At 40.6% G+C, this 25,523-nt stretch overlaps 1 protein-coding gene across 1 annotated transcript; it reads right to left on the reverse strand.

Annotated features, from left to right (window-relative positions):
• Window positions 1-8,958: 8,958 nt before the first annotated feature.
• On the reverse strand, window positions 8,959-9,861 carry LOC147418703 (uncharacterized). Its single transcript, XM_086505745.1, has one exon. The coding sequence runs from the start codon at window positions 9,859-9,861 to the stop codon at window positions 8,959-8,961; it is 903 nt and encodes a 300-aa protein (XP_086361871.1).
• Window positions 9,862-25,523: the final 15,662 nt, after the last annotated feature.

Below are 25,523 nucleotides of genomic sequence, written 5' to 3' on the forward strand. Positions count from 1 at the left end.
CATGGGCAACGATATCCTCTTTGATTACTAATGGTGAAACGTTTAAATCACTTTGATTTTGCAACAATGAAGAGGAGATAGCTATCGTGTAGGACTGTGAAACTTCGTGGTCCACTGTGTGCCAAGGGTGTTTTCTCCATGTTCAAGCTTCACATGTTCTCCAAACAACGTGATAGGAAACAAAGAGAATTCTTCATCTTAAATATTAAAATTTTGTTTAAGTGTAGCAACTTTGATGTCTTGCAACTAATTACTACAATAAACAAGAACTAGTTTTTTTTATAACGGTGAGGACCGTAGATAATAATGTATCCACTCATCCACAAGAAAAAAAGAGCAAGCAAGCAGGAGGGTTGAAGAATGATGTTCAAATGTATTTATTGTGGCATTATGAAGCTCACTGAAACAAAAACAAGTCTATAAGGTCTCCACCGAACTATAAGAAATTAAAAAAACATTTCTTAGTCAATGCATAACACCAGACGCATTAAATGCTTATATGTAGTGCCACCATATTATATCATAACAACAACAAGGCCATCACTAACTTGCCAATGGGCAACACTGCATGAGAGAGAGAGAGAGAGAGTCTTATTTCATAGGGAACTTTACCAAACACAAAGATTCCTATAATTTATGGAAATTCCCAAATGTATAGCCTACAGTAGTCACTACCGCCGAAGCGTTTGCTGCTAGGTTAAAGTGATGGGAGGCCTCCTTTTACAATTCCCCCCAATAATAGAGCTAGGATTTCAACATGGGAAGGCATGAAAAAGTTGACTAGACAGGCACCATCGGATTGTTGGGAAAATTTTACCGCAGAATCTAGCCGACTTTGGTATTCAGAGATAGATTGCCATTCAGTGTGGTCACCACCGGGTCTACCTCTAGCTGGAGCAGAGCTGACCAATATTAATAAGGAGCTCGGCCCAATCCACATCCGCCAGTTGTCTAGCCTCTGCCATCACTACAACAACTTTCATGCTTATGTTGTATGTCTTTGTCATGAGCTAGACACTTTCCAGTGTCCACAACAAACTCTCCTAAACTTTCGAGTTGCCGCAATTGTTCAATATGAACTCATTAGAGGTTGTTGGACCATACACGGCCTCCATGCCTACTATTGTACAATTTTTGGATGCTTTTGTGATTTCTACAGACGGTCTACACCGTTGCTTTAGCATAGCTTCATAGCTCGTTTTGGAGGGGCGTCCACAACTCTATTATCCTCGGCCATTGCCTACATGCATGTATGGTGGTCTACCATTCAATGCCCTCCAAGTGTGCCACTAGCCACAACACCCTACTAGTTTGCGGCCACAACCAGTCTGCACCGGCACGAATTGTTTGTAAGAGCAAAGAAGTAGGCTACCGTGGAATCGGTGCCTATGACGGAAGGGTTTTTTTTTTGTTATTATCCTTAAACTGTCACCATCCTCAAACTAGTGATTTTAAAAAAATAGCTTCATAGCTTATTTTGGAGGGGCGTCCACAGCTTTGCTATCCCAAGCCGTCGCCTACATGCATCTATAATGGCTTGCCATCGAACGCCCTTCAAATGTGCCACTAGCCACAACACCCTAGGCCCATTTGCTGCCACAACCAGTCCGCGCCGGCGCGGACTGTTTGTAGGAGCAAACCAGCGGGCTCGACACCTATGGCAGAAGGGCCTTTTTTTATATTATCATTAAACTTTTGCCAGTGGTTTTGAAAAAATAATAATGTTTTTTTCTATCATTCTATCGCCACCTGCAAACTAGCTGTCGCCAGAGCCGTTGTCGGTAGTCGTCGCTGCTCCAAGCTGTCCCTGCTGTCACACACACAGGCATGGCACTCCGCCAGTTAATTCCCTTTAGGTGCGTCGCAAGCCACAAAAGCCTACTGTGTCATTGCAATAGCAAAACCTGCTCGAACCAGTCCGCGCCGGCGCGGACTGGTTTCGGCAGGTTTCAAAAAGGAGCGGCCTGCGGAGAAGCCTAAATGGAGAGCGGAATTCTGTGCTAAGCATAGCTGGAGAGCGGCCTACAATGAATTCTAGCTTGCGAGGCTGTTGTCGGTAGTTGTCGCTCGCTACTGCAAGCTGTCCCCGCTGTCACTCACGCAGGCATGGCACTCCGCTAGTGAATTCCCTTTAGGTGCGTCGCAAGCCACAAAAGCCTATTGTCTCATTGCAAAAACAAAACCTGCTCGAACCAGTCCGCGCCGGCGCGGACTGGTTTCAGCAGGTTTTAAAAGGGAGCGGCACACGGAGAAGTCTAAATGGAGAGCGGAATTCTGTGCTAAGCATAGCTGGAGAGCGCCTACAATTTTGAAGTCTAGCTTGCGAGGCCTTCTGTGCTAGCACCTCCGGTTGTGAGGGAGCTTCACAAAGTAGAGAGGGGATGAGCACAGCTAATTATCTGAGTTGCAATGATCTGGGACGGCGGTCTCAATGGTTCTAAGATGACTCGGGCATTCAGATTAAATCTGGTGAATAAGCTGGGTCCCAGGCTAGATGAAATTCTCTTGCTTCTTATATGAGCACACCATGGCAGAGACTTCTAAATCTCTCACCTCTATGAGAACACCACACCATCACCGTCAGACTTCTCCTAAGACTTCTTCTTAACATCAACACCTTGTGCTGTTGCTGGATGCATCTTTGGAACTTCACTATTTTTTGTCATTTTCTACCCTTCCTCCTCCTAGCCCTCCACTCCTCCCACCATTTTGTTCTACACCGTCTCGCCACATCAAAGACAAAACCTTGGGTAGTGCTGTATAAAGCAGGAGCCTTTTGGACTCACAACCTGTGACTGCAAGCCAAAATTCTGAAAAATGAGATGTGCAGTGAAGCGTTCATAGGAAGATTGGAAAATTTTCTCATTGGCATGCTAAAAAAGGAGGCCATCCATGTGGGACGGCCACAAATTAACCTGAAGACTGTGCCGATAGCAGTCTTGTTCACCACCACGGCCATCATCTTGACATATCTCATCCTGCGGTGGTGCCAAAAGAGGACAAGAATTATGTTGTTGAAGAGACAATGTTCTTCGCACTGCAAAAATTTCTAAAAGTGCCTAATTTGATAGTGTGCCATTGAATGGAAAAGGCAACCTCAAAGGCCTATTGAAAGTGCCGACGCAGACTGGTTGTATCAGTGATTTTTTAAATAATTTTTGTTCTTGCATTAATGGCACTGCCTGCTTGCTTGTAGGGACTGATACAGCCTATAAAATGAAATGTTGTACACAATTTTTAGGCTTTCCAAAGCTAAGTCCATAAAATGAAATGTTTACATAATTTTTAGGCTCTTCAGAGCTATTTTGAGATGCTTCTCTTCAGCGTTCCTTTGGATCCATGCTTGTAATAAAAATAGCACTTGCATAAGAAAAACAAATCCGCGGTTGACGGTAGCAACACAAAGAGGCTCGAGCAAGAGGAGTGCAAGGTATGCTATTACAGTGCTCTCTCTCTCTCACTCTCTCTCTCTCTCTCTCTCTCTCTCTCTCTCTCTCTCTCAGGGAGTGTCACCATTGGCAAGTTAGTGACAGCCTTGTTAGTGATACTCTTTTGTCGCCACGATATCAAGTGAAAAGGGTGAAACCCTAAACCCTCCCAGTGTGCCATCGATGCTCAAACGGTGGTCAAAGTTGTTCTGCAATACCTTGGAGAGATTTCAATCGTCTTTTGGGTACTGATGGCATGTCGGGAGGGGGGTCTTTTTCACCTCTTTCACTAATTCATTATGCAGATGCAAAATTACATGACTAAAGAGTATTGTATTATGAAATTGATTGTAAAGAGATCTTGTCTTTGTTTGAATTCAGGTCATCCATACTAAAGTTTACTTAATTTTCTTATAATTAATTTTAGATAGATACAAAATGAACCAATCATTGTCCTATGTTTAATGAATTTTTCTCACTTTGTTTGAAAACTAAACGTAATCTTGCAATTGGGAAAAGCTGTTGAAGAAGAAGGAGATCAAGCCTCGTTGCTCACAATCCACTTTGTAGTGACCAAGTGAGTTCAGTGTGTCAGCCAGGGAGGACTGCTATGCCACTGATTTTCATGGTGATGAGAGCAAGAGTACAGGTCTTGGGTTAGGGTCAATGAATGATGTAGCTCCTAACTTAGCTAGGTAGGAAGCCACCATGGAGTTAGTTCCATTTCATATTGCATCTGAGGTGGGGGGCTATTTTAGATGACGTCGATGGTAGTCACTTTCATATGGACAGGGAAGAGGATGTCCTTTAAACAAACACTTCGGCGGTAGTGACTACTGTAGGCTATACATTTGGGAAAGACAAACCCAAAAGAGACTCGCTCGCTTATTTTGTTGCTCGGAAATACTCGCTCGCCAACTCGTATAACCCACTTCAAATAAATGACCAACTTTCCGACTATCTCGAGATCGATTTCGAGGGTCTCGGGAAACTTGTGGTCGGTTTGCCAAAGGATGCAGGCTTTATTGCGGTTCGGACAACGAATTCAACCCAAACTGAGCATTTGGTCAGAAGCTCGTCTTTAATCTGCTTAATGGGCTGCCAAGGTATAATGTGCACTATCTGGCCACAAAGCACAATGGTGGACGCAGACAGAAAGGCTAACTGATCCTCTTTTCTGTAAAACAATATCTCGAACAATTCTTCTACCTGAGTAAAATATTTTGTCCACAACAGCCCTCTTGAAGCCAATGTCAATGTCGATGCATTGTAGGTAACTTCCCTGTGAAGAAGAGAACCACAGCCCTGTCTTTGAATATGGACAGGTGCGGCCAGACTGCTGGTGGCTTCAAGGTAACCTTATGCTCACCTTTAATGTTGGCGTCAGGAGTTAGCACATCGCGTAAAACGCTGGCCATAAGTGTCGGGTCGTATTCGACAGAGGAAGTACCTAACACAGCATGGTTGGCGGCATGGCGAGGGTCCAGCTGGGGGGAGCCATGGCCAGAAAACGTGCGCTAGGAGTAGTTGGGGCACTCGTCGAAGCAGGCGAGGATCATGGCTCTGCTGCGCGACTCATCCTCTCTCTCTCTCTCTGTGTGTGTGTGTGTGCGCGCTGCACGTGCCTCGCAATACAATGAAGCATGACACTGCATGTCAATAAAAAATTGGGCACACCTCAGGTGGCCTGCGCTCCTATTTCTGTGTTACTTTGGCAGACCAATATAAAGTGATAATTGCATTAGATGCCACATTGCAGCATTGATAATATCGAGGATGAGCCTTGGCACTTACAGCCTACAGGAAGATGACAGATGCCACAACAAAAACTCCCATTCCTACGTGCGCACGTGTCATCATGAGAAACACTACTCGCACAAGGCGATGTGTATGTGAGAGAGAGAGAGAGAGAGACAATGCTTCATCCTCCACCCTCTTCGCATGAAGTCCAGCTCGCACGTCAGGCGTTTCCAGAAGCAGTCGACTTTGTCAAATATTCTATGTCCAAAAAAGCATGTTTGTACTCCTATTGGCTCTTTTTGAATTAAAATGTATTCAAAGGCATATCCCCTCAAAGATTCCCTTGAGTCGGTCATTTCGCTTATTGACCTGGTATTCAAGTCTTCTCTCAAAATCTATTTGATATTTCTTTCAATATTGTGGTGTACAAGCCACGAGGGACTGGGGAGCGGAGACAGAAAGACTCGACTAGACTCCTCTCCTCTCGAGCGTGTTAGAGTGCTGCTTATATTCCAATCCAGATACATGCCAAGATCCCGGTGATAGACCAAGAAAGGGAACCGACTGTCTAGTAGCCTTTACACCTGGCCGGCCTTTACCGATGGCCCATATTCCACACCTCCCCCCCCAAAAAAGAAAGAGGACTACTGGGGATGATGACCGAGCTAGGCAGGAGGGTGGTAAGGCTTCATCCGGATCACATGTGTTGTAGTTACTGTGCCAGATGATAGGAGTTGAAAGCGGGTAGGTGTTAGTTCTGATGCGCTGCAGTACCTTCTATGGGCCAATCCATCTGTGAATCAGAGACTCACTCAAACCTGGTCGCCGAATAGGATAATTTAGAAGGACAAGTGAGTTGTCCATGAACTCGACTTCATGGCGACCTTCATCATAAGCGAACTTCTGTTTGCTGTGTGCGAGCTGCAAATTGTGGAGGAGGGCTTGACGAAGAAGAGGTTGGTGTTGTTTTAAATACAAAAACCAATCCATCCCGTCAGCCTTGGAGGGCTTGATACTGAGGGTGTGTAAATCCGGAGGTAGACGAGGGTCGCGACCATATAATGCTCTGAAAGGGCTTATCTTGGTGGAGGCTTCGACTGATGTATTGTAAGCATGAACAGCAAACGGAAGGACTTGATCCCAATCTTGGTGTAAGGGGTCGATGAAAGCGGCAATCACTTGCTTAATCGTGCGATTTAGTCGCTCTGTCAGACCATTTGTCTGAAGATGATATGGGGAGGTAAACAATTGTTGTATTCCCAGACTTTGGGAAAGGACCTGCAACACCTCACCTTTAAATTGTGTTCCTTGGTCTGACAGCAATTGCTGAGGGCAGCCATGACTAAAAATTAGCTTTTGTAAAAGGGCATTGGCGACTGAGGATGCGGTTGCATCAGGGAGAGCTGTGGCCTCGCACCATCGTGTAAGGTATTCAGTAAGGACGAGGATATAGCGGTTGCCTGCCATAGATGTGGGGAAAGGTCCCATTAAATCCCAACCCACTAGCTCAAATGCTTGATCCACTAAAATGGGGGACAAATGACCTAGATTCCGTGGTGGTGTTTTAGTGCTTTGACATATGTGGCATGCTTGGAGGTATTCTGAAATGGATTGGCGCAACTTTGGCCAGTAGTAGTGCTGGCGTATTTTCTGCAGAACCTTATGAAAACCCAAGTGACCTGAGAGTGGATGGGCATGGTAGAACTGTAGATACCCTTCTCGAAGCGCTTTTGGGACGTAAATCCGGGGTTGCTGATTCTGCATGACAAAATATAATACATGGTTTATGACTGTATACCTGCGTTGCTGTTCAGTTGACTGTGGGGACCGAATCTGATGAATGATTTGCTTGATTTCGGGATCTTGCTATTGGAATAGTGCCATATGATCCAAATGGACAGGCAACGTCATAGGGGGAGGGATGAACTGAACGGCTTGGTGTTCAGCTTTGGATAGGCCATTTGCAATGAAGTTGGTACTCCCTTTGCAATAGCTGATTGTGAAAGTATATTCCTGCAGAGCGAGTGCCCACCGTAACAAACGACCTGGGGGATGGTGTTTCTGTAAAAGTGGAATGAGGGGCTGATGATCGGTTTCCACCGATACCTGTGTACCATGCAGGTAAGGATGAAATTTGTGAAAAGCCCAGACTATGGCCAACAATTCCTTCTCTGTGGTAGAGTAGTTGGCTTCAGATTTTGTGAGTGCCCGGCTAATAAAAGAAATCGGTTGCCATCGCATAAGGTCATCTTGTTGGAGTAAAACTGCCCCTAAACCCTGATTAGATGCATCGGTTTGGAGTTTGAAAGGCTTGGTAAAATCCGGGTGGGCAAGTAAAGCTGCATCTCTGATCACCTGTTTGAGTTGGTCAAAACTCTTTTGGCACACCGCATCCCAAGTGTAAGTATTGCCTTTTTTCAGGAGTTGCTTGAGTGGGTATGTGATGGATGCTAAGTTTGGGACAAACCGAAGAGAGAAATTTGCCATTCCCAAAAAGCTCTGGAGTGTCTTCACTGAGGTTGGGGGAGGATACTCGTGGATAGCTATGACCTTGGAAGGATCCATCTGTATCCCTTCGGCTGAAATGACAAATCCTAAAAACTTAAGTTTAGTAGTGCCCCATTTACATTTCTTGAGTTGCAACTGTAAGTTGTAATCTTTTACCCTTTGAAGGACCTCTCTTAAGACTTGCACATGTTGTTCCGAAGTCTGTGTATGAATGAGAATGTCGTCTAAATATACTAGCAGAACACCTTGAAGGATCAGGTCCTGAAAGATTGTGTTTGCGGCTCATTGAAAAGTGCTACCTGCATCTGATAACCCGAAAGGCATACGGGTAAACTCGAATAACCCAAGAGGCGTACGGAACGCGGTCTTGTGGGCATCAGCTGGATTCAAAGGTATATGCCAATAGCCAGACGCTAGATCTAAAGAGGTGAAATATTTAGATTTACCAAGTTGATCCAAGAGATCATCTATTCGAGGTAATGGGTAAAGATCATGCACTGTAATTTTGTTGAGAGACCGAAAATCTATGCAAAATCGGTAGTTGCCATCCTCCTTCCGAACTAGATGGGGCTCAGACACCCAGTCACTGCAAGAGGGTTGGATAACCCCCTTCTTGAGCATGTCATGGATGGCCTGATTATTCTCTGCTACTCCAAAGGAGATCTTCGTCGAGAAGCCATTCGGACTGGGGGAGAGTCTCCCGTGTTTATGGAGTGATGAGTGGGAAGGTTGATTTGAGAAGTGAGAGCATTTTTATGGAATAAATTGGGGAACCGATGCAACAGTGATTGAATGTCATGCAAACGTGTGTGTTGGTTAACACTTGTGTATTGTGTTTGAACGAAATTGGGGCCTCTGTGAGAACATGTCATTGGAATCGGAATGGTGTATGGTAAAACAAGCTGATGTGTATCAAATTGCAGCCTAGCACGGGTCTTTACAAACCAATCACAACCTAAAGTTAAAGGAAACAGCTGCCTTGGTAAAACATAAAAAGCATGACTGAATTGTTTATGAGCCACATAGAATGTGCATTGAACTTGGGTATGGGAATGACAAACCTGACTGTTATCTCCAAATAAAACTGTGATGGGAGGTGTTGTGCAAGTGGGAAGTCCTATTTGGTGAACCAAATCTGCGCTAGTAGAAGAAATGGTGCTGCCTGAATCTAATAGTGCCTCATGAGATGTGTTACAAACCTGAACTAACATTGAACACACCATGCGTCCGGAAGATGTGGTTGCTTGAATCTGCGGGCGATGCTCCTCCACCATCCTCCCGCTCATATGTTTTCCGACAATTCCGCCAAAGTTGCGACATCAGCAAGCTGAACCTGAGCATTTTGGTATTGTTGTGTAGCCCGCAACCGCCTACAGTGTCTGCGAACATGCCCATAAATGTTGCAGTAATAACATTTGGGTCTTCCTTGCTGGTCTCGGTCAAGAAGCACACGTCGATTTTGGGAGTCGCGATTGGAGTTGACCTGCCTTGGGTTGAGCTGGGCATTGTGCACATCAATGTCCATGGGGACAACAGGGTTAGAATCCATCACAAGACGTTGAGGAGGTGGCTGTGAAGGTAGCAGAGCTGTAGCATCTGGTTGGTCTGAACCTTCTATCCATTGTGCAATGAGGATTGCCGAGTGAAATGATGTGGGCCCTTGATTGCGCACCCGTCGGGATAAATCATGTCGAAGACGAGGCCAGAGAAAAAAGAGTTTCATCTCTTCCGACATCATTGGGTCTGCACGTAAGAGCAATTGGTTGAGCCTTACTGCAAACTGCGCCACTGGTTCCAATTGTTGTTGCTTCAAAGCATTCAACTGCTGCAATGCTGTTTGTGTGATATTCTGGTGAGCAAAATTTTGTATTAACAAAGCTTTGAGCATACCCCAATCAGATTTAGCTTGGTCAGATTGTTGAATGAACCAGGTTGCGGCCACCCCTTCCAATAGGGTTCCGGCTTCCATGGCTTTCCGATCATCAGACCAATGATGATAACTCGCAATGTTGTCGAAATGATCCAGCCAAGTCAGGGCATCCTCAGTGGGTAAGCCGGCAAAAGGTTTCGGTCTAACCTTAGGGTCAGGGCGTTGTGCTTGCGACGTTGCAGATGCTAAATAATTGAGCATCGTTTGATTTGTTTGATTGACCTGCATCAACATGCTGGAGACTGCTTGGAACATCTGTTCCATCACCGAATTGTGGTTGGCGAATTCTGGATGCATGGAAGCATCCTCATAGTGGGGAGAGCTAGGGATGTTTCGTGGAGATGAAGGGTGGCTCATCCTGAGGAGATCCACAGAGACAGAGAGGTGAGCAGAGACCAAGAAAATGTTTCCCGTCAACTCCACCAATGTGGTGTACAAGCCACGAGGGACTGGGGAGCTGAGACAGAAAGACTCGACTAGACTCCTCTCCTCTCGAGCATGCTAGAGTGCTGCTTATATTCCAATCCAGATACATGCCAAGATCCCGACGATAGACCAAGAAAGGGAACCGACTGTCTGGTAGCCTTTACACCTGGCCGGCCTTTACCCATGGCCCATATTCCACAATATAATAATTATCAACTTTACTTTGCTTAGACTTGGATTTGCTCAAAAAATCTTCGTCATTGTTTAAAATTGCTTGATCTTTTGCTCCGTTTCTTCTTTGCTCGAAAAAATTTGCTCGTTGTATGAGATTCTTTCAAAAAATTGATAGACATGTGGATGAGTCTAAGCAACCACCTACACTTTAGTAGAATCCTCCTTGGAAAAAAAAAAGATGTGTGTACTTCTCTCTAGCAACAATTAGAATGGGACAACAACATAGGTTCAATCACAATAATAAAAATGGGCAAATAACATAAGGATGAGCCAACAAGATTACAAGCTATCCTAACAACCATAGGCAATAGAGGTAGATAGAAAAGGTGGTCTTGCCTTATATAAGCACATTCATAGGTGGTGTCTATATAGTTTATTGATATGACATGATAGCACCTTCAAACAAACTAAAAGTGTAGATGTCACAAAATGATACCTAAACAATGTTGGCTTCTTCCAAGTTTGATTGGTTTACTTCTTTGTCCTCGACAAGATGTGCTTTATTCTCACTCAAGTTGTTTAACTAAAAAACTTGCTACTAGGATGATTCTTCGTCCCACAAATAGTGCATGGGTTTTTGGCATGCTAAAAGCATTAGTATCTATATGGGTGAAGGTCGTTCAAATTTGTTTGCTTGACATGTGTCCTTTTAAAAATTGAGAGAAAGAAAGCATTTCCTTTCAAATGCTATTTCTCAATGAAAGTAGAGTGTGTCCTTTTAAGAATTGAAAAGAAAGAAATCATTTCCTTTCAATTTCAATGTTATTTCCCAATGTTGCTTTCATTATTTTTTTTTGGCATGCTTAAAAAGACTTTAAAGAACAAAAGAGTATTCATAGGACTTTGATCCATAGGATACGAAGCCACTAATGGGGTGACTCTATGAAGAGAGACAGACGTGGGCTAAATAATGAATTTAGAGAGCGTCAACTCTTGTACAAGCAAGTGGTGTGGTGGGATGGTTACATGATTGCATTCCGCTTTCTCATTGGCTAGTGCATGGGCTGGATCTCGTGTCTCGCTCTTGTCCGTGATATCACCCTTATCAATCTTGTTGTTGGAAGCCTTGTTTTAAACAAAGGGAAACTTTTTTCACTGTTGCACACAGCCAGAGATGCGATAGCTCCTCAAATTTTTGCTACAACTCAACCTTAACGCCATCTATGTTCCGCACTAGAGAGAAGTTTAAACTCTGCAACAATCAAAAAACGCACCCGACATTGGCCTAAAAGTTCTTAAACTGGGGGTTTACCCTAGTGTTATTTAGAACAAAGGATTGAAGAGTATTCATAAGATTTTGATCCATCCTGTGAAGTATTGTTTCAATAAATAAATAAATAAATATATATATATATATATATATATATATATATATATATATATATATATATATATATATATATATATATATATATATATATATATATATATATATATATATACTTTCACTTGTAAAGAGTCCTTTTATTTAAAGACTCCACAAAGATTCATTTTATTAAATTGTTAAATTGATTATCATTCTCTAAGCTTATTAAATCTATCTTTTTGGCCTACTAAAGACAGTAGTATCCATATGGGTGAAGGTCGTTCAAATTTGTTTGCTTGACATGTGTCCGTTTATAAATTGAAGAGAAAGAAAGCATTTCCTTTCAAATGCTATTTCCCAAAGCTACTTTCATTTTTCTTGGCATGCTGAAAAAGATTAAAGAACAAAGAATTAAAGGGTCTGCAGAGGAGTTTGATCCGTATACGATGTGAATTATTGATTTAGTTTTTTTGAAATACTCTTACTTGCAAAGAGTCCTTTTATTTAAAGACTTCACCAAGATCCATTTTATTAAATTATTAAATTGATTTATTATTCTCCATGCTTGTTAAAATCTATCTTTTTTAATGACAATATTAATACATTCTTTTGTTTTAGTTTTTAATGTGTTTTTTATTTTATTGGTTTTTTTTTCATTTTATTTTGTACTCAAATAATAATATGTAATGTGCACTTTATTAATTAACTAAATTTTTTTATTAATATAAACCATTCGAGATTATGGTTGGGTTCACGAGAGCCGATGAAAGACATTCAAAAAGAAATGTGCCTTGACCATGGAGGTTGTCCATGGATACACAAGGAAATTATGCTTCTATGGATCCACAAAAAATTTAGCAATCCTTCCCCCCTCGGAAGAGCAGTTCTACCGTCTACTTTCAGCACGAAACGTATCCAATAGTTCAGTACTCAACAACACTACCACTACACTACAACTCATTAAACGTTAGAATCATACTGAATAAATATTATAGAGCTACCTCCGTCCCTTGTGAATGAAGAGAGAGGTGGAAGAAAGAGTATGAGGTTTTTGCCCCGTCGACTCTTGTGAACTTAGCTTGTGTATGTATAATGAAGATTATAATGTATATTCCTATTTTTATTTATTTTAAATTTGATTTTGTTTTCAAATGATAATGTGCAATGTGCATCTTTCACCTCATTATTTAAGTGGGTCCTTTTTTAAAATATAAACCATTTGTGATTATATATGTATAATGGATAATATAAGTTTATATTAAAACACAATGAAAATTTCACGTGATTGTAAGCACTCATTTAAACTTACTTTCCATATATCTCATTCCTCCCTTAACTTAGCAGGCCTTCGTGCCTCTTCACCTTGTTTAATGAAAGCATTAGTATATTCTTTTGTTTTAGTTTCTATTGTATTTTTTATTTTATTGCTTCTATTTTAATTCTTTTTCATTTTATTTTGTTTTAAAGGAATAATGTGTAATGTGCACCTTTCACCTGAGTATTTAAGTGGAGCTTTTTCTAATATATAAACCATTCAAGATTCTGGTTGAGTTCACAAGAGGCGACGAAAGACATTAAGAAAGGAATGGTTGTCCATTGGCACAAAAAGAAAATACATTTCTTTGAACCCACAAAAAAATTAGCAACCCTTCCCCCCTCCGAAGAGCAGTTCTATTGTACACTTTTCAGCACAAAATGTGGATCGGTGTGATTAAATTGAATCCAACAACTACGTACTGAAAAACACGACCACTACGCTACAACTCATTGAACGTCAAAATCGTACAAAATAAATTTTACAGAACTACCTTTGTCCCTTGTGAAAGAAGAGAGAGGTGGAAGAAAGAGTCCGAGGTTTTTGCCGTCAACTCTTGTGTATCTAACTTGTCTATGTATAATGTATGTATAATGAATACTATAATATTTATTGTTTTATTTTTTAATTTTAATTTACTTTGTTTTCAAATGATAATGTGCAATGTACATCTTTCACCTTATTATTTTAGTAGGGTCTTTTTTAATATATAAATCATTTGTGAATATATATTCTTAATAGATAATATAAATTTATTTTACAATACAATAAAAATTTCATGTTACTATACGCACTCATTTAAACTTACTTTCCAAAAAATCTCATTCCCCCTTTAACTTTTTTTTTTTAATAGCAAAACTCACAATTGTGAGTGAATTATATTTATCAACCCAAATAATTACAAGGTCTTGTCATGCTCGTGTTGAGCCATGACGTCATCCAGGGACCATAATTACATCGGCTATCAGGGCAGCCATCCCACCCAACCCACCCCCTTATCCTTGATACATAGGGTCCCTTCTGAGATCTTTTAATTACTGATAGCCAAGATTTTCCCCCGTCCTAGGCATAGCCTCTGCTATCAACAAGACACAAGTAGTCCTAGACCAATCCTCCGAGTGTTGCTTGCATCCGAGCGTCCATATTAGCACTTTGATTTCTTGTATAATTATTGTGAAGCTTGCCACCTCCAGACCTCCTTCAAACACACGGCGGTTCCTTGTCTGCCATACATTATGCAAGAAGACATACCTGACGATTTGAGTGCTGATGAGGATGGCAGGACCACCTGAGTTCTTCCCTCCAAGGAAAAGATCAGTCTTGTAAAAACCAATTTTCCATGTCCTTTGGACCCAGTTACATATTTTCCTTGCAAGGCCTTTGATAGTTGGGCAATCCATGAAGAGGTGAGCCAGATCTTCACTAGCCAATGTGCACCCCAAGCATCGAACTGACCCAATCCCTCTTTCCTGAATCTTTACCCCCGTCGATAGAGCACCCCAAATTACCTTCCACAAGAATACCTTCATGTGTTGCAGAACCTTTGGCTTCCAGATGTTCTCCATTACTTGCTCCCACCTTTCCTTCGGCCATTGTTTTTTCCATATCTTGTTAAGGGGGCTAGACCAATTCTTCTTATGCATCATTGTCTGGTAAACATCTTTAGGATGGGGTTGCCAGAAGAGACTGCTTCCGGGCCATTTCCAGGAATTCCAGTAAAACTCCGAATCACAGATAGGCATCACTATATTGTCCAGCTCTTTCCTCACTTTGGGGACCAGCAAGACCTCCAAGCTATTCAGTTTGGTACTGGGTAACCAAAAGGTCAATGGTTTTCCAACTCTTGTTGTCACTATCCCAGAAGTGCCCCATTCGATTCAGACCCTTATTATTCAGCTTCCTGGCTGTCTCTATCCAATAGGGAATTTGTGGCCGATCTACAACTTTGGAAAGCCAGGGGGACCAATGCAAAATGGAGTTCTTGAAGTATCTGGTTTTTTCCCCCCACTTTAAGACTCCTGCTGCTCTATTGCATTTTCTTACTAATTCTCCTGCGCTGCCCCCCAGTCTCGTAGGGTAGTCCACGTCGGGGCTAACAGCTTGTCATGAGCCTCCACCCCTCTCCACTTTCCCCCTTTCAAGCCAAGTTTAGCTGCTTCTATCATATCTTTGATCATGACAACCCAAGCTTGATCCTGTTTAGCCAAGGAAGCAACAAATTTGGTGCAACAAGCTTCTGCATGGTCCACAAGGTTGAGAATTCCGAGGCCCCCTTGATTCACCGGCCGAGCAACTGATTCCCAACGGGCCCATTGCCATGGCCTAGAGGATTTCGTGTTGTTTTTCCATAAAAACCTTTTCACTAGTTTTAGGAATTCTTTCCAGTGACACTTAGCCATCTTGAGTATCGGGCTAGTGAAGGCAATATAAGGGATCATAAAGGCATTTATCACTTTTATCCGACTTGGGAATGGGAGAAGAGCATACTCCCACCTACTCATTTTTGTTTTGATTTTTCCAAGCACCCACTCAAATCTTTGCTTGTGAGTTACGTCCACCCCCAAGGGGCTCCCAGATGTCTGAAGATATTCCCTTTTGTGACAATCTCCCCAGACCAATCAGAAGGGTCAAATGAGTCATTTTCCGATAGGGAGATCATCCTTGACTTCTCTATATTACACTGGGACCCCGAAGCTACTGAGAATATTTGTACAATCTCCAGAGCTTTCCTAATGACCTAGGGGCACGCCTTCAAGAAGAGGATAGAATCGTCTGCAAAAATTTTTGCTAGGAGTTGGCTATTTCCTGGCAAAGCTAGGCCTTGCAACTCACCTCGTTCTGCACTAGCTTCGAGCTTCGTGATTAGAGGATGTGATCCTATGGTGAAAAGTAGGGGGGCCAGAGGGCATCCCTGCTTAATAGACCTTTTGACCTCAAAAGAGCCCACAACTCTATCGTTGAATAGGACCTCTAACTGGCTTCCAGCTCCCATTACACTAACCAGCCAACAGAGGTGCGGCCCAAAGCCCAGAGCTTCCATGACGGCTTCTATATATGTCCATGTTATTGTGTCATAAGCCTTATCCAGGTCCAACCGTAGCAGTACACACTCTTGCTTTGTGACAGTTGCGTACTCGATGCCCACCATTGCTACCAAGATATTATCGTAAATAGACCTTTTTTTGATGAACCCATGTTGATGGGGAGAGATGATCTTGGTTAGTATGGGGGCTAGTCTGAGGGCTACAGCTTTAGCTATAATTTTGTAGGCCACCGACATCAACGTTATATAGCACCAGTGTTTCAATTGAGAGCAACAGATCTGTTTGGGGATGGGTTTGATAAGCCCTCTCTTTACACTTATCTCCAACGACCCTTCGACAATGGCTTTATTGGCCAGCCTTGTGATTTTGACCTTGAGATCGTCCCAAAATTCTCTATAGAATTCCACCGTCATCCCATCCCAACCAGGGGACTTCTCTTTGCCAAGGGCTTGCAATGCTAGTGAACAGTCGTCTTCAGAAAATGCCCTTTCCAAGAAATTAGCTTCTGAGTGGGGAATCTTCTTCTTGACACTCTGAAGTAAGGACCCTCTGGCTTCTTCCACTTCTTGGGACTAGATCTCTGGCTGTCCAATGATTTGACTAAGATAGCTCAGCATCAGACCAGCCATCTCATCCTGGTTATGAACTGTTGTCCCTTTCTCATCATCGAGCGAGCGGACATGGCCTCGGCTCTTCTTGATTTTTAAAGCCCTAAAAAAAAAAGCTTGATTAGAGGCTTCAGGTTGTAGGGAAGTCTCCTTGGAGAAAAGCCTTGCCTTTCTGATATCTTCTAACTGCTCATTAGCAAGGTTAGATTTGGCTTCGAGCCATCGCTTGTGCTCATCCTCAGTATGCCAGCCCATTGGCTTTTTTGGAGGTAAGCACTTGTACCTCCGCTGTAAGATGCAGAAGGAGTACCTCCCTAGATTTTTCATTTTCCCTTTAACTTAGCAGGCCTTCGTGCCTCTTCACCTTGTTACTATAAATAGGATTGGTCTATTGATTATTGCAACCCAAAAAACCAAAGATTTTTCTGTCGTTGAAACCTTTTTTGCATAAGGTAGAAGTAGATAACTTTTCTATCACAATCTGACTCTATCTATCTTTCGTACTTTTAAGTAAAATAGCATTTGCATCTTTGTCAAGTACTTGGACCTTAACATACGTAATCAAGGTTTTCAACCTATCAACAAGAGTAGCTAAAATTTCATTATGCTCCTTGTTCTATGAATATAATTGCATCTTTAAAAAGGTTTTGGAATGTTTAGTACACCAAATAAAGTTTCTAAGACTTGCCAAGTTTCAATAGCAGACTCCTTTTATCCCAAAAATATATAAAATTATCATAGAAGGAAACTAAGATGTTTGCCCTTTTATTATAAAAATGTGGTCATAGGACAAGTCGTTGTTGCAGGTGTCCCTTCTTAACCATCTGGTAGTGGTTGACAAAATTCCAAAGCCCCTTTTTCATTAGTTATCCTTTCTTTTTTTTTCCGCCACCATTGAATTTGTCAAAAAATTTGGCCGCCATGATGATAAAGAAAGAGCAAAATTTTGAGTAGAGAAACTTTTGTTGGAATGATGGGAGTCTTGAAACTCCAAAGCAAATTAAGGATTGCAAAGTCAAAAAAAGTTAAGCAAACAATCAATTTGAAACCTTTTTCTACTGTAAAACAAAACTTTATCAAAGCCAAATCCAAAAATTTGAATTTATTAACTTCGTTCCTTAACAACTTGTCAACAAGACCAAGATGTCTTAAGTAAATATCACTACGTGTGAAGAACTCCTGGCAACCTTAAAAACAAGTGAAACGGTCACGACGGCTTTCAAAAACAATAAGAAAGTGATAAAATTGTTAGGTTGAATTAAACTGGTATCGATGTTTGGGAAAGGATTGCCTCAGCTTAGCCTTGAGCCGATTAAAAATCAAGACTAGCTAGCTGCAAACCATGGTAAACGGAAAAAAAACCGATGAAATATGTGAGAAAGTCGTCCAAAAATTTTGAAAATCTCAAAATTTATGCTAATATTTTCGGTTTTTTTCTTTGTGAAGAGGAAACTGGCTCGGGGGGTTCACTATGTGTAAAACTACCATATCACGTGCATTCAAGACATGTTTGTAAAACCCTTTATCTGTGAATTTTGTAAACAAGATAATGTACCCTTTTCTTTTAAAATCTGTAAGTTTTTTTCAAATTTGAAAATATAATGCTCTTTTGTATATATATTTCTATAAGTTTCAAGAACTTTAAATACCCTTCTGTTGAACTCACGTGATAGGTTACATTTTTATTAGGTGACCTCCCCGGGGAAACTGGATCAGCAGCCGCTTAATAAAAGAGACTTTCTCAAACGTTAACACTGACTGGAATCAAGCTATAAAATGCAAGAAATTTAAAGCCATGTGAAGTTGTGAAATGAAAGGTGAAATAAAAAATAATAATTAATATATGTGTGTGTATAGAATTTATTAGAAATATTCAAGGTGAAACTTCACTTTAGCATTCTAAAACAATAGAATGAAAAAAAAAAACCATATGTGTGTGTGTGTGTGTGTAAAGTTTACTAAAATTATGCAAGGTGAAGCTTCTCTTTAGCATTCTAAAACAATAGAACTCAAGAAAAGTAAAGACATGTAGGATGGGAAATGAAAGGTAAGTCTCCATCATGTACTGAAAACAATGAAAGTCTCCCTAACCCAACACAACACTAAGGCTTTCATTTAGAAAGCCAATAAGTCATCAATGTGAAAGTGAAGAATCTATGGCAAGTAGCAATAAAACACAAATCCGTCCTTTTTTTGGCTTCAAGTGCCCAATATAGGCTGAATTCAAGGTTTTCAAAGGATTAAAGATTTCCTTATGTGCCTAGCAACCAAGCTAACGCAAGCCATACTTAATTTCATGAGGGTCAGCTAATTGCTTCTCCTCTCTACAGGGGCCCTCCCATGAGCAAGCTGAGAGACAATCAAGCTATGGCATGCTTCTTTAAATAAATATAGGCTCTAATACTATGTGGAATTGGCCCACCATAGCCAAGGAGAGTCACGGTGATGAAGAGAAATAGAGGAAGAACAAAGTGAGGTTGCACATGTAGAGTAGTTGACTCAATAAAAGAAGCTTGCTTATTAATCATTTTTTCTTACATATATAGCCAACCAAATCTGGTACATCCTAGAGTGCATGTTGACTCTAATAGATCAAGAACTAGTGTATTTTTCATAATTTTAAGGTATTTTTAAGACCTTATTCTCACACAAGATGTCCCATGCTAACAACAAGATCTTCGAAGAAATGGTAAATCTTTCCAGCATGTTGGTCAACATGTTTCTATTTGATGTTTAACTTGTTGTTGCTTTGGTTTACATGCGTGCCAAGTGTAGAGGCTATAACGAGCTGGAGGCTTTATAGTTATTCCAGAGTTAGGCTCAAAGTAACTAAATAGGTTTAGATGACCAAATGAATAGATGAGAGGCTCAAACGTCAAATGACTAGATGAGAGGCTCAGACTTCACATGATCACAAAATAAAATAAACTCGGAATTCAAATGAACATCTGGACTGAATGAAATAGATAGTTCAAAATTATGAGACACTAAATGAAGGCAACTTAGAAAGCAGTCTAGATTCAGATTTAGATTAAAAGTACAATTGATTACAAATAGTTTATATCGTGAATATGTTTGACTCAAGACTTGAAATCAAGTTTTGTATTACAAAGTATGGATGATTTTATTGATGAGCATTGACTATTGGTAAACTCTCCTAGGCTGTAGAGTTACCTGCACCTCCACGTGGCATCTACAATTGGTGATAACTTTGAAAAGACTCAAGGTAACTTTTGAAAACCTCAAGTTGGAGTCTCTAGAGAGGACCGGTGTGAGGCATATTTCTAAAGTAGATAAGGGACTATTCCCACCAACTACATCCTCCTTCCCTCTTTCTTGAATTTTATTATATCAAAATTTCAAATGTAAGGGCTTCATCTTTTGCATTTGCCCTACCTCTCATCTGGTGCCATACAACTGGCTGGATCTGACATTTAACCTACCATCAAACAAAATCTCAGACATTTCTTTGCACTGAGGCTGGTAATTGGCCTTGTTGGGCAAATCCTTTGTTGGAATTTTTTATGCTTGAACAAACACTTGAAGGCGGCCATTTGTTTACTTCATCAATTGTCCCATTTGGTCATTCCACTAAGTCATCATTGCTATGAAGTTGACGAGGTTGTCCTTTAGCTCAAAAGCTATGTCTTTCTTTCTAGTGTCACTGAGCACTAATTTCTAAGCTATCCATAGAGCATTCAAATGCTTATTCCAATCTTAAAGCTGGTCTATTATCTGAAGATATGTCATTTTGTCTACAAATTCATTATATGTTGAGTAGACAATCGGGTAGAATCTTAGCAAGTCATCTTGCACATAGGCTCATCATACATCAAGATGGGTGAGTCTCGTATAGCTTAAATATTGATTTGAGATTATAGAGGTAGTGTCTATATCTTTGTTTATCTGAACAATTTTCCCTTTATTCCTTTGTTCCAAAGTCAGCTGGTTCTATGTCCCTCCAATCTGTTGTGTATCTAGCATTGGCTATGGAGTTTGATCTGGCTGATTATTTGCAACCTGATCAGATGCTACTAGGATTGGTTTGGTGTCTAGTCAGCTTGACTAGTTACTCGTCTTTGATTTCGAGCATCCATGTCATCATCATCATCATCATTGTTTACTTGTGTAAGATCCCCAATTTTTGGGTCTCTTCTAAAAATAAGAAAAATAGCTTTCAATAGATCTATTTTGCCAGATTTTGACTTAAGATGCTTGTTTGATAATATTGGAAGGTTCTAAAGTAAAAAGCAAGGTCATTTCCATATTCCAATAGGTTAGACGGACATTTGGTGCAGTTTTGGAAAAATCCGCTATTTTTAGCTTTTTTAAAGTAAATTATACTTTTAGGTGTTTTTTTTGCAAAAAGCAAGGTCGGGTCCTTACTCTACGTGTTCCATGGTTCAGTTTTGTAAAAAGCTTCTTATTGAGTGCCTTTCACGCTATTTATATAGCTATTCATGATTTCTAGTGCTTTTCAGTGGAAAGCAAGTCCGCTTTCTTGTTCCAGTGGACGAGGAGAACCCGTGGTTCAGTTTTAGAAAATTTTTCTTTTATTGCTTTTTACGCTATTTTTAGCTTTTCGTGCTTTTCGGTGTTTTTGAAAAGCAATGTGCTTTTTATGATGACCTAAATGTAAAAATATTAATTTTATTCTCCGTCGGATTTAAAAATGATCACCCGGGGCAAAAACGAGACCAAATGGGATTTTTATGGGAAATATTTTTATAAAAAGCGATACCATATATACGTTGGGGCAGTACAAAAAAGTCATAATTATGTCGGGATATTACGGTGCGGCATAGTCTAGCTACGATTTCCATTAATTGGCTAGATACTGCTCGGATGATCAATTTTGCGGTAAAAATTGAATGGTAAGTGGGAGAGTTGACCACCAAAAGCAAATGTTTGTTTTTAGCAAAGTTCCTAAAAGCTTGTAGCTATTCCTTGCTCAGAAATTAGTGCTAGTTTTCTGCTTGAAACACACTCCAGCCAGCTAAAGAGCCTATAAATTCACTTGCAAGCCTCAGTTTTCAGTGCCGTCTGTTGCATCTACTATCGCAAGACTATACGTATCTATTATACAGAGTGGTGTAAGCTCTTCATCAGCATCTCCATATATTCACCCTCCACAATGTTATATTTCTCTTGAGTACGCTTTCATTCATAACACCCATTCAAGGGTGGCACTAGTCGCTAGGTACCTCTGGATGCAGTCCGACTCATGGCCTAAACTCCATGCTCGGTCGGGCGCTGAGAACTCCTTCCCTATGCAAACGCTTCCGCAACTCTGATGTATATTGAAAATTGTATAAGGGTGTGAATTGTATATTTTGTGCATAGACCCCCGGGGAGGGGTATCTCTCACCTGGTATCAGAGCCAATGCTTAAGGTTACGGGGATAGCCTAAAGCCTGATACTAGTCGGGTTAGTTATGCATTGTGCACGCATTCATGCATGCTGTTTGAGAAAGGATATTGTATTCATGATGTATCTATAAGTTACATTGGTTGGTGGTACTTGTTTGACTTGTCTTCTTGTGTGGAAGTATTTGGTTTGATTTATGATAAAGGATTGAAGTGTTCAACAACGGCGATGTAATTTTATTTGAATGTTTGTTTTGTAGTAACAAATGGCTTCCAGAGTGACGTTTGAATGCTTTAGCCAAGGGAATGAGGTTTTGGCCATAGTGTTCAACAATATGGCGACATGATTGTCCAGGGATGAACGGAAACTCTTTTACATAGAAATGGGGGCCAAAGTCTTTGGCATACCAGGAAGCACAACTTGTTGGAAGAGTGTGGACCGTCATTACCTTACCCGTCACCAAGAACCCTTTCGTCAATTCTTCATCTATATCGACAATAGTCTAAGAGATTGGTTTGCCAACCTCAGATTACTTCAACTCAGAATATGTTTAAGCATAGAAGACATGTTCTACTACTTGGTGATGCGTTTCCAAACGTTAAGAATTGCCGAAGTCGCCAAGAAATTTGAAGCTCTTGTAGCTGTCATAGGAAAAGAAAAGTTAGAGGATAACTACAGACCACGTTGTCGCGTGGGAGGTCTAAGAGAAACCCTGTTATGATAGTTAAAAGAATATAGCTCCAAGACACCCATAATATTGTAATGAAATTATAAAGATAAAATTTTGATGAATAAAAGAATCATAGACTTAGTTTTGATTCACATGTGTACTAAGTTTTCTCTCTCATTGTCTTGTTTTAGATGGATCTTCTTAATTGTTTTGATGACCTCCCGAGTGATTTTGCACAAAGAATCTTTTTCAATTATACGGTTGGATTCAGTTTCCATTGGGGAATTGAAGTGGCTCGAGTTTCAAAGAGGACTAGAGATTACCTTATACCCAACACTTACGTAGCATGGGAGTTATATGTTGAAGCTCAGCCTGAACATCAAACACAAGTGCCGGATAGGTTCATGACCAACCCATAGCTTTGGGTGAAGGAAAAGATTCAAGAAGGTGTTGTTAAAGTGCAAGGATATATTCTTTACCTTAACTTATGCTCTCTTTTGGACATACCGAGTCCTGAACTCATACTTAGTAAGAAGGCCCTTATTATAAACCAAAGATACGGTTTTTGTGAGAAGGCCATAATCAGAGTATGGAAAAAAGTCAAATGGCGGCAACCAATTCTATTATGTACCCCAAGATTGGTTCAATAGAGTCTATGGGTCTATGGGTCTATTCTCAAATACAACCCTCACAATGTTACCATTACCTTTGATGACTACGAGAAACCAAGGTGCATTAGTGACTTTGCCCGAACACAACCAATAGCAGTGAACTCAAGTAGATACTTCTACAGAAATGATGTAAATGAACGACATGCTTATGTAAACTGCTTTAATGGGTTATCACCCAAGGATGTATCACGAGGGGAAGAATGGTACGAAAAGAGAGACACAACTTTTATTGCACAAGTTGAAGAGTTGAACTTTGACACTAGAGATGTGAACAAGTATACGGGTAGAAACACAATTGTAGGAACCAAGAATTGGTTCATAGGACCCTTTCGTATTTATGTATCTACCTAAAAACACTATGTACCTTTTTGGTCTTTTGCGGTCATAAAAATTTGATTTTTATATGGCACATATTGATTTGAGGATATAATATTTGAGTTTGAGTCTTGGTTTTCATTATTCTAACTAGCATGAGTGATGGGGTGTGTGTGTAGATGACTGGACGTTTACCTTGAGGGGTATGGGCAAATATACTCTCTTGCCTTATGGTGGAAGAGCAATTCCTAATGGGAAATGAAGTGCAAAGGCTTGTCACTACCACGCATAATGGGGGAGAGAAGAAAAGGTTGATGGTCTACAGATTTCATTATACCAAATACCTTTCGAGCTTCGTATCATTATGCTGCAGGGTACTCGGAGTTTAGACCACCTCAACACAAACCCTCGCCTGTTGGGAGAATCGAGTGGATACAATCTAAGTTGGGAACGGAGATTGTTGTTACTAATCAAATATTTTACATAAATGCTTATGAACTTACTCTAAGACTGAAAAAAGGGACATCAATGGTCAGAAACATACTTACTTTAGTAATGGCTACGGGATGCCTTGACATTGTTATGTTTAATGTATGGGAATGGCAATGCAAAAACAATGACCAACATTCCTTTAGCCCGGTACCTTGGAAGTTATTCTTGGAATTATTTGGGAAGTCACTAATCTACAACCCTCGCAATGTAAAAATGTTATACAATGCCTACAGCAGACCTCACTGCCTTGCAGATTGTGCAAACATACTACCAGTTTTACAGACGTTCTTGATGCAGGAAAAACCATTGAAATAGAGTTATCTACTACAGGAAAGAGGAAATCATAACTTTTTCATGTTCGTGAAATCAAAAGACCTCGTCTCGAGGAGGAACAAAGATCTGGAAACCCACAGCAAAGAAGAGAGAACTTATTACGTATGAAAGCTAGCAAGGATCATTTATGCTACACTTGTCTTGAACCTGGTCATCAATCCAGGGATTGTCCCTTTAAAAATTTAAGCTTCACAGGTTTGGTGGATAATTATAAACATAGAAACTTCAATCCAAATTGGAATTTTGGAAACTTTAGACCCAGACCATCGGCAATTCATAGGAACTTCAATCAGCAAAACTTTAACCAAAACCAGAGACAACCTCAAAACCAAGGGAATTTTAGATCAGGCAATCCACCTTTTGTTCAGAATGGACCACCTGTCAACAATAACAACAACAGGAATGTTAACCGTCAACTTTGTCCAGGAGGAGTAGGAGGGAATCAAAGACCTGAAGGAAGACCTCAAGCTAAAAAAAACTCAAGGGGCTAGAGGTGAAGGAAATCAGGAAAATGCATATGTTCATGCTGCAATTGAATATCAGGGAGTGAATGAACAATTTTCAGTTATTCAAACTCCAACAGAGTATCAAGGTAACCATTTTACCTTATTGATTGATTCAGGGAGTACACATTCTTTCATATCTCCTAAGTGCATCAGAAACCTCATTTTGCCTGAACACCCAGATATAGACCTTACAGTAGAGCTGGCTACGGATAGGAAGGTTAGATCTTCTACTTCAGTGGGTAACTTGAATTTTTTTTTGGATGGTCATAATATTTCTGCAAACTTCAGAGTCTTACCTATAGGAATCTATGATGGAATCTTAGGAATGGATTGGCTTAAAGCCAATGATGCTCACATACATTGTAAAAACTCTTTATTGACTTTTCAAAATGATCAAAACTCTAGAGTTACAGTTATTGGGAAACAAGGGAAGCCTAAGCTCAGACCAGTGAACTTTACCAAACTTATAAAGAGTCATAGGAAGAATGAGAGGATTTACACAGTAAAGCTTAACCCTAAGGAGAAGAAGATGGATTCACCTAAACCCGCATGGATAACAAAATTTAATGATGTATTTCCCGAAGAACTTTCTCAACTACCACCCAAGCGTGATGTTGATTATGTAATAGA

The sequence above is a fragment of the Adiantum capillus-veneris genome, chromosome 29 (genome assembly GCF_014529385.1).
Source record: "Adiantum capillus-veneris isolate H3 chromosome 29, ASM1452938v2, whole genome shotgun sequence".
Lineage (NCBI taxonomy): Eukaryota > Viridiplantae > Streptophyta > Polypodiopsida > Polypodiales > Pteridaceae > Adiantum > Adiantum capillus-veneris.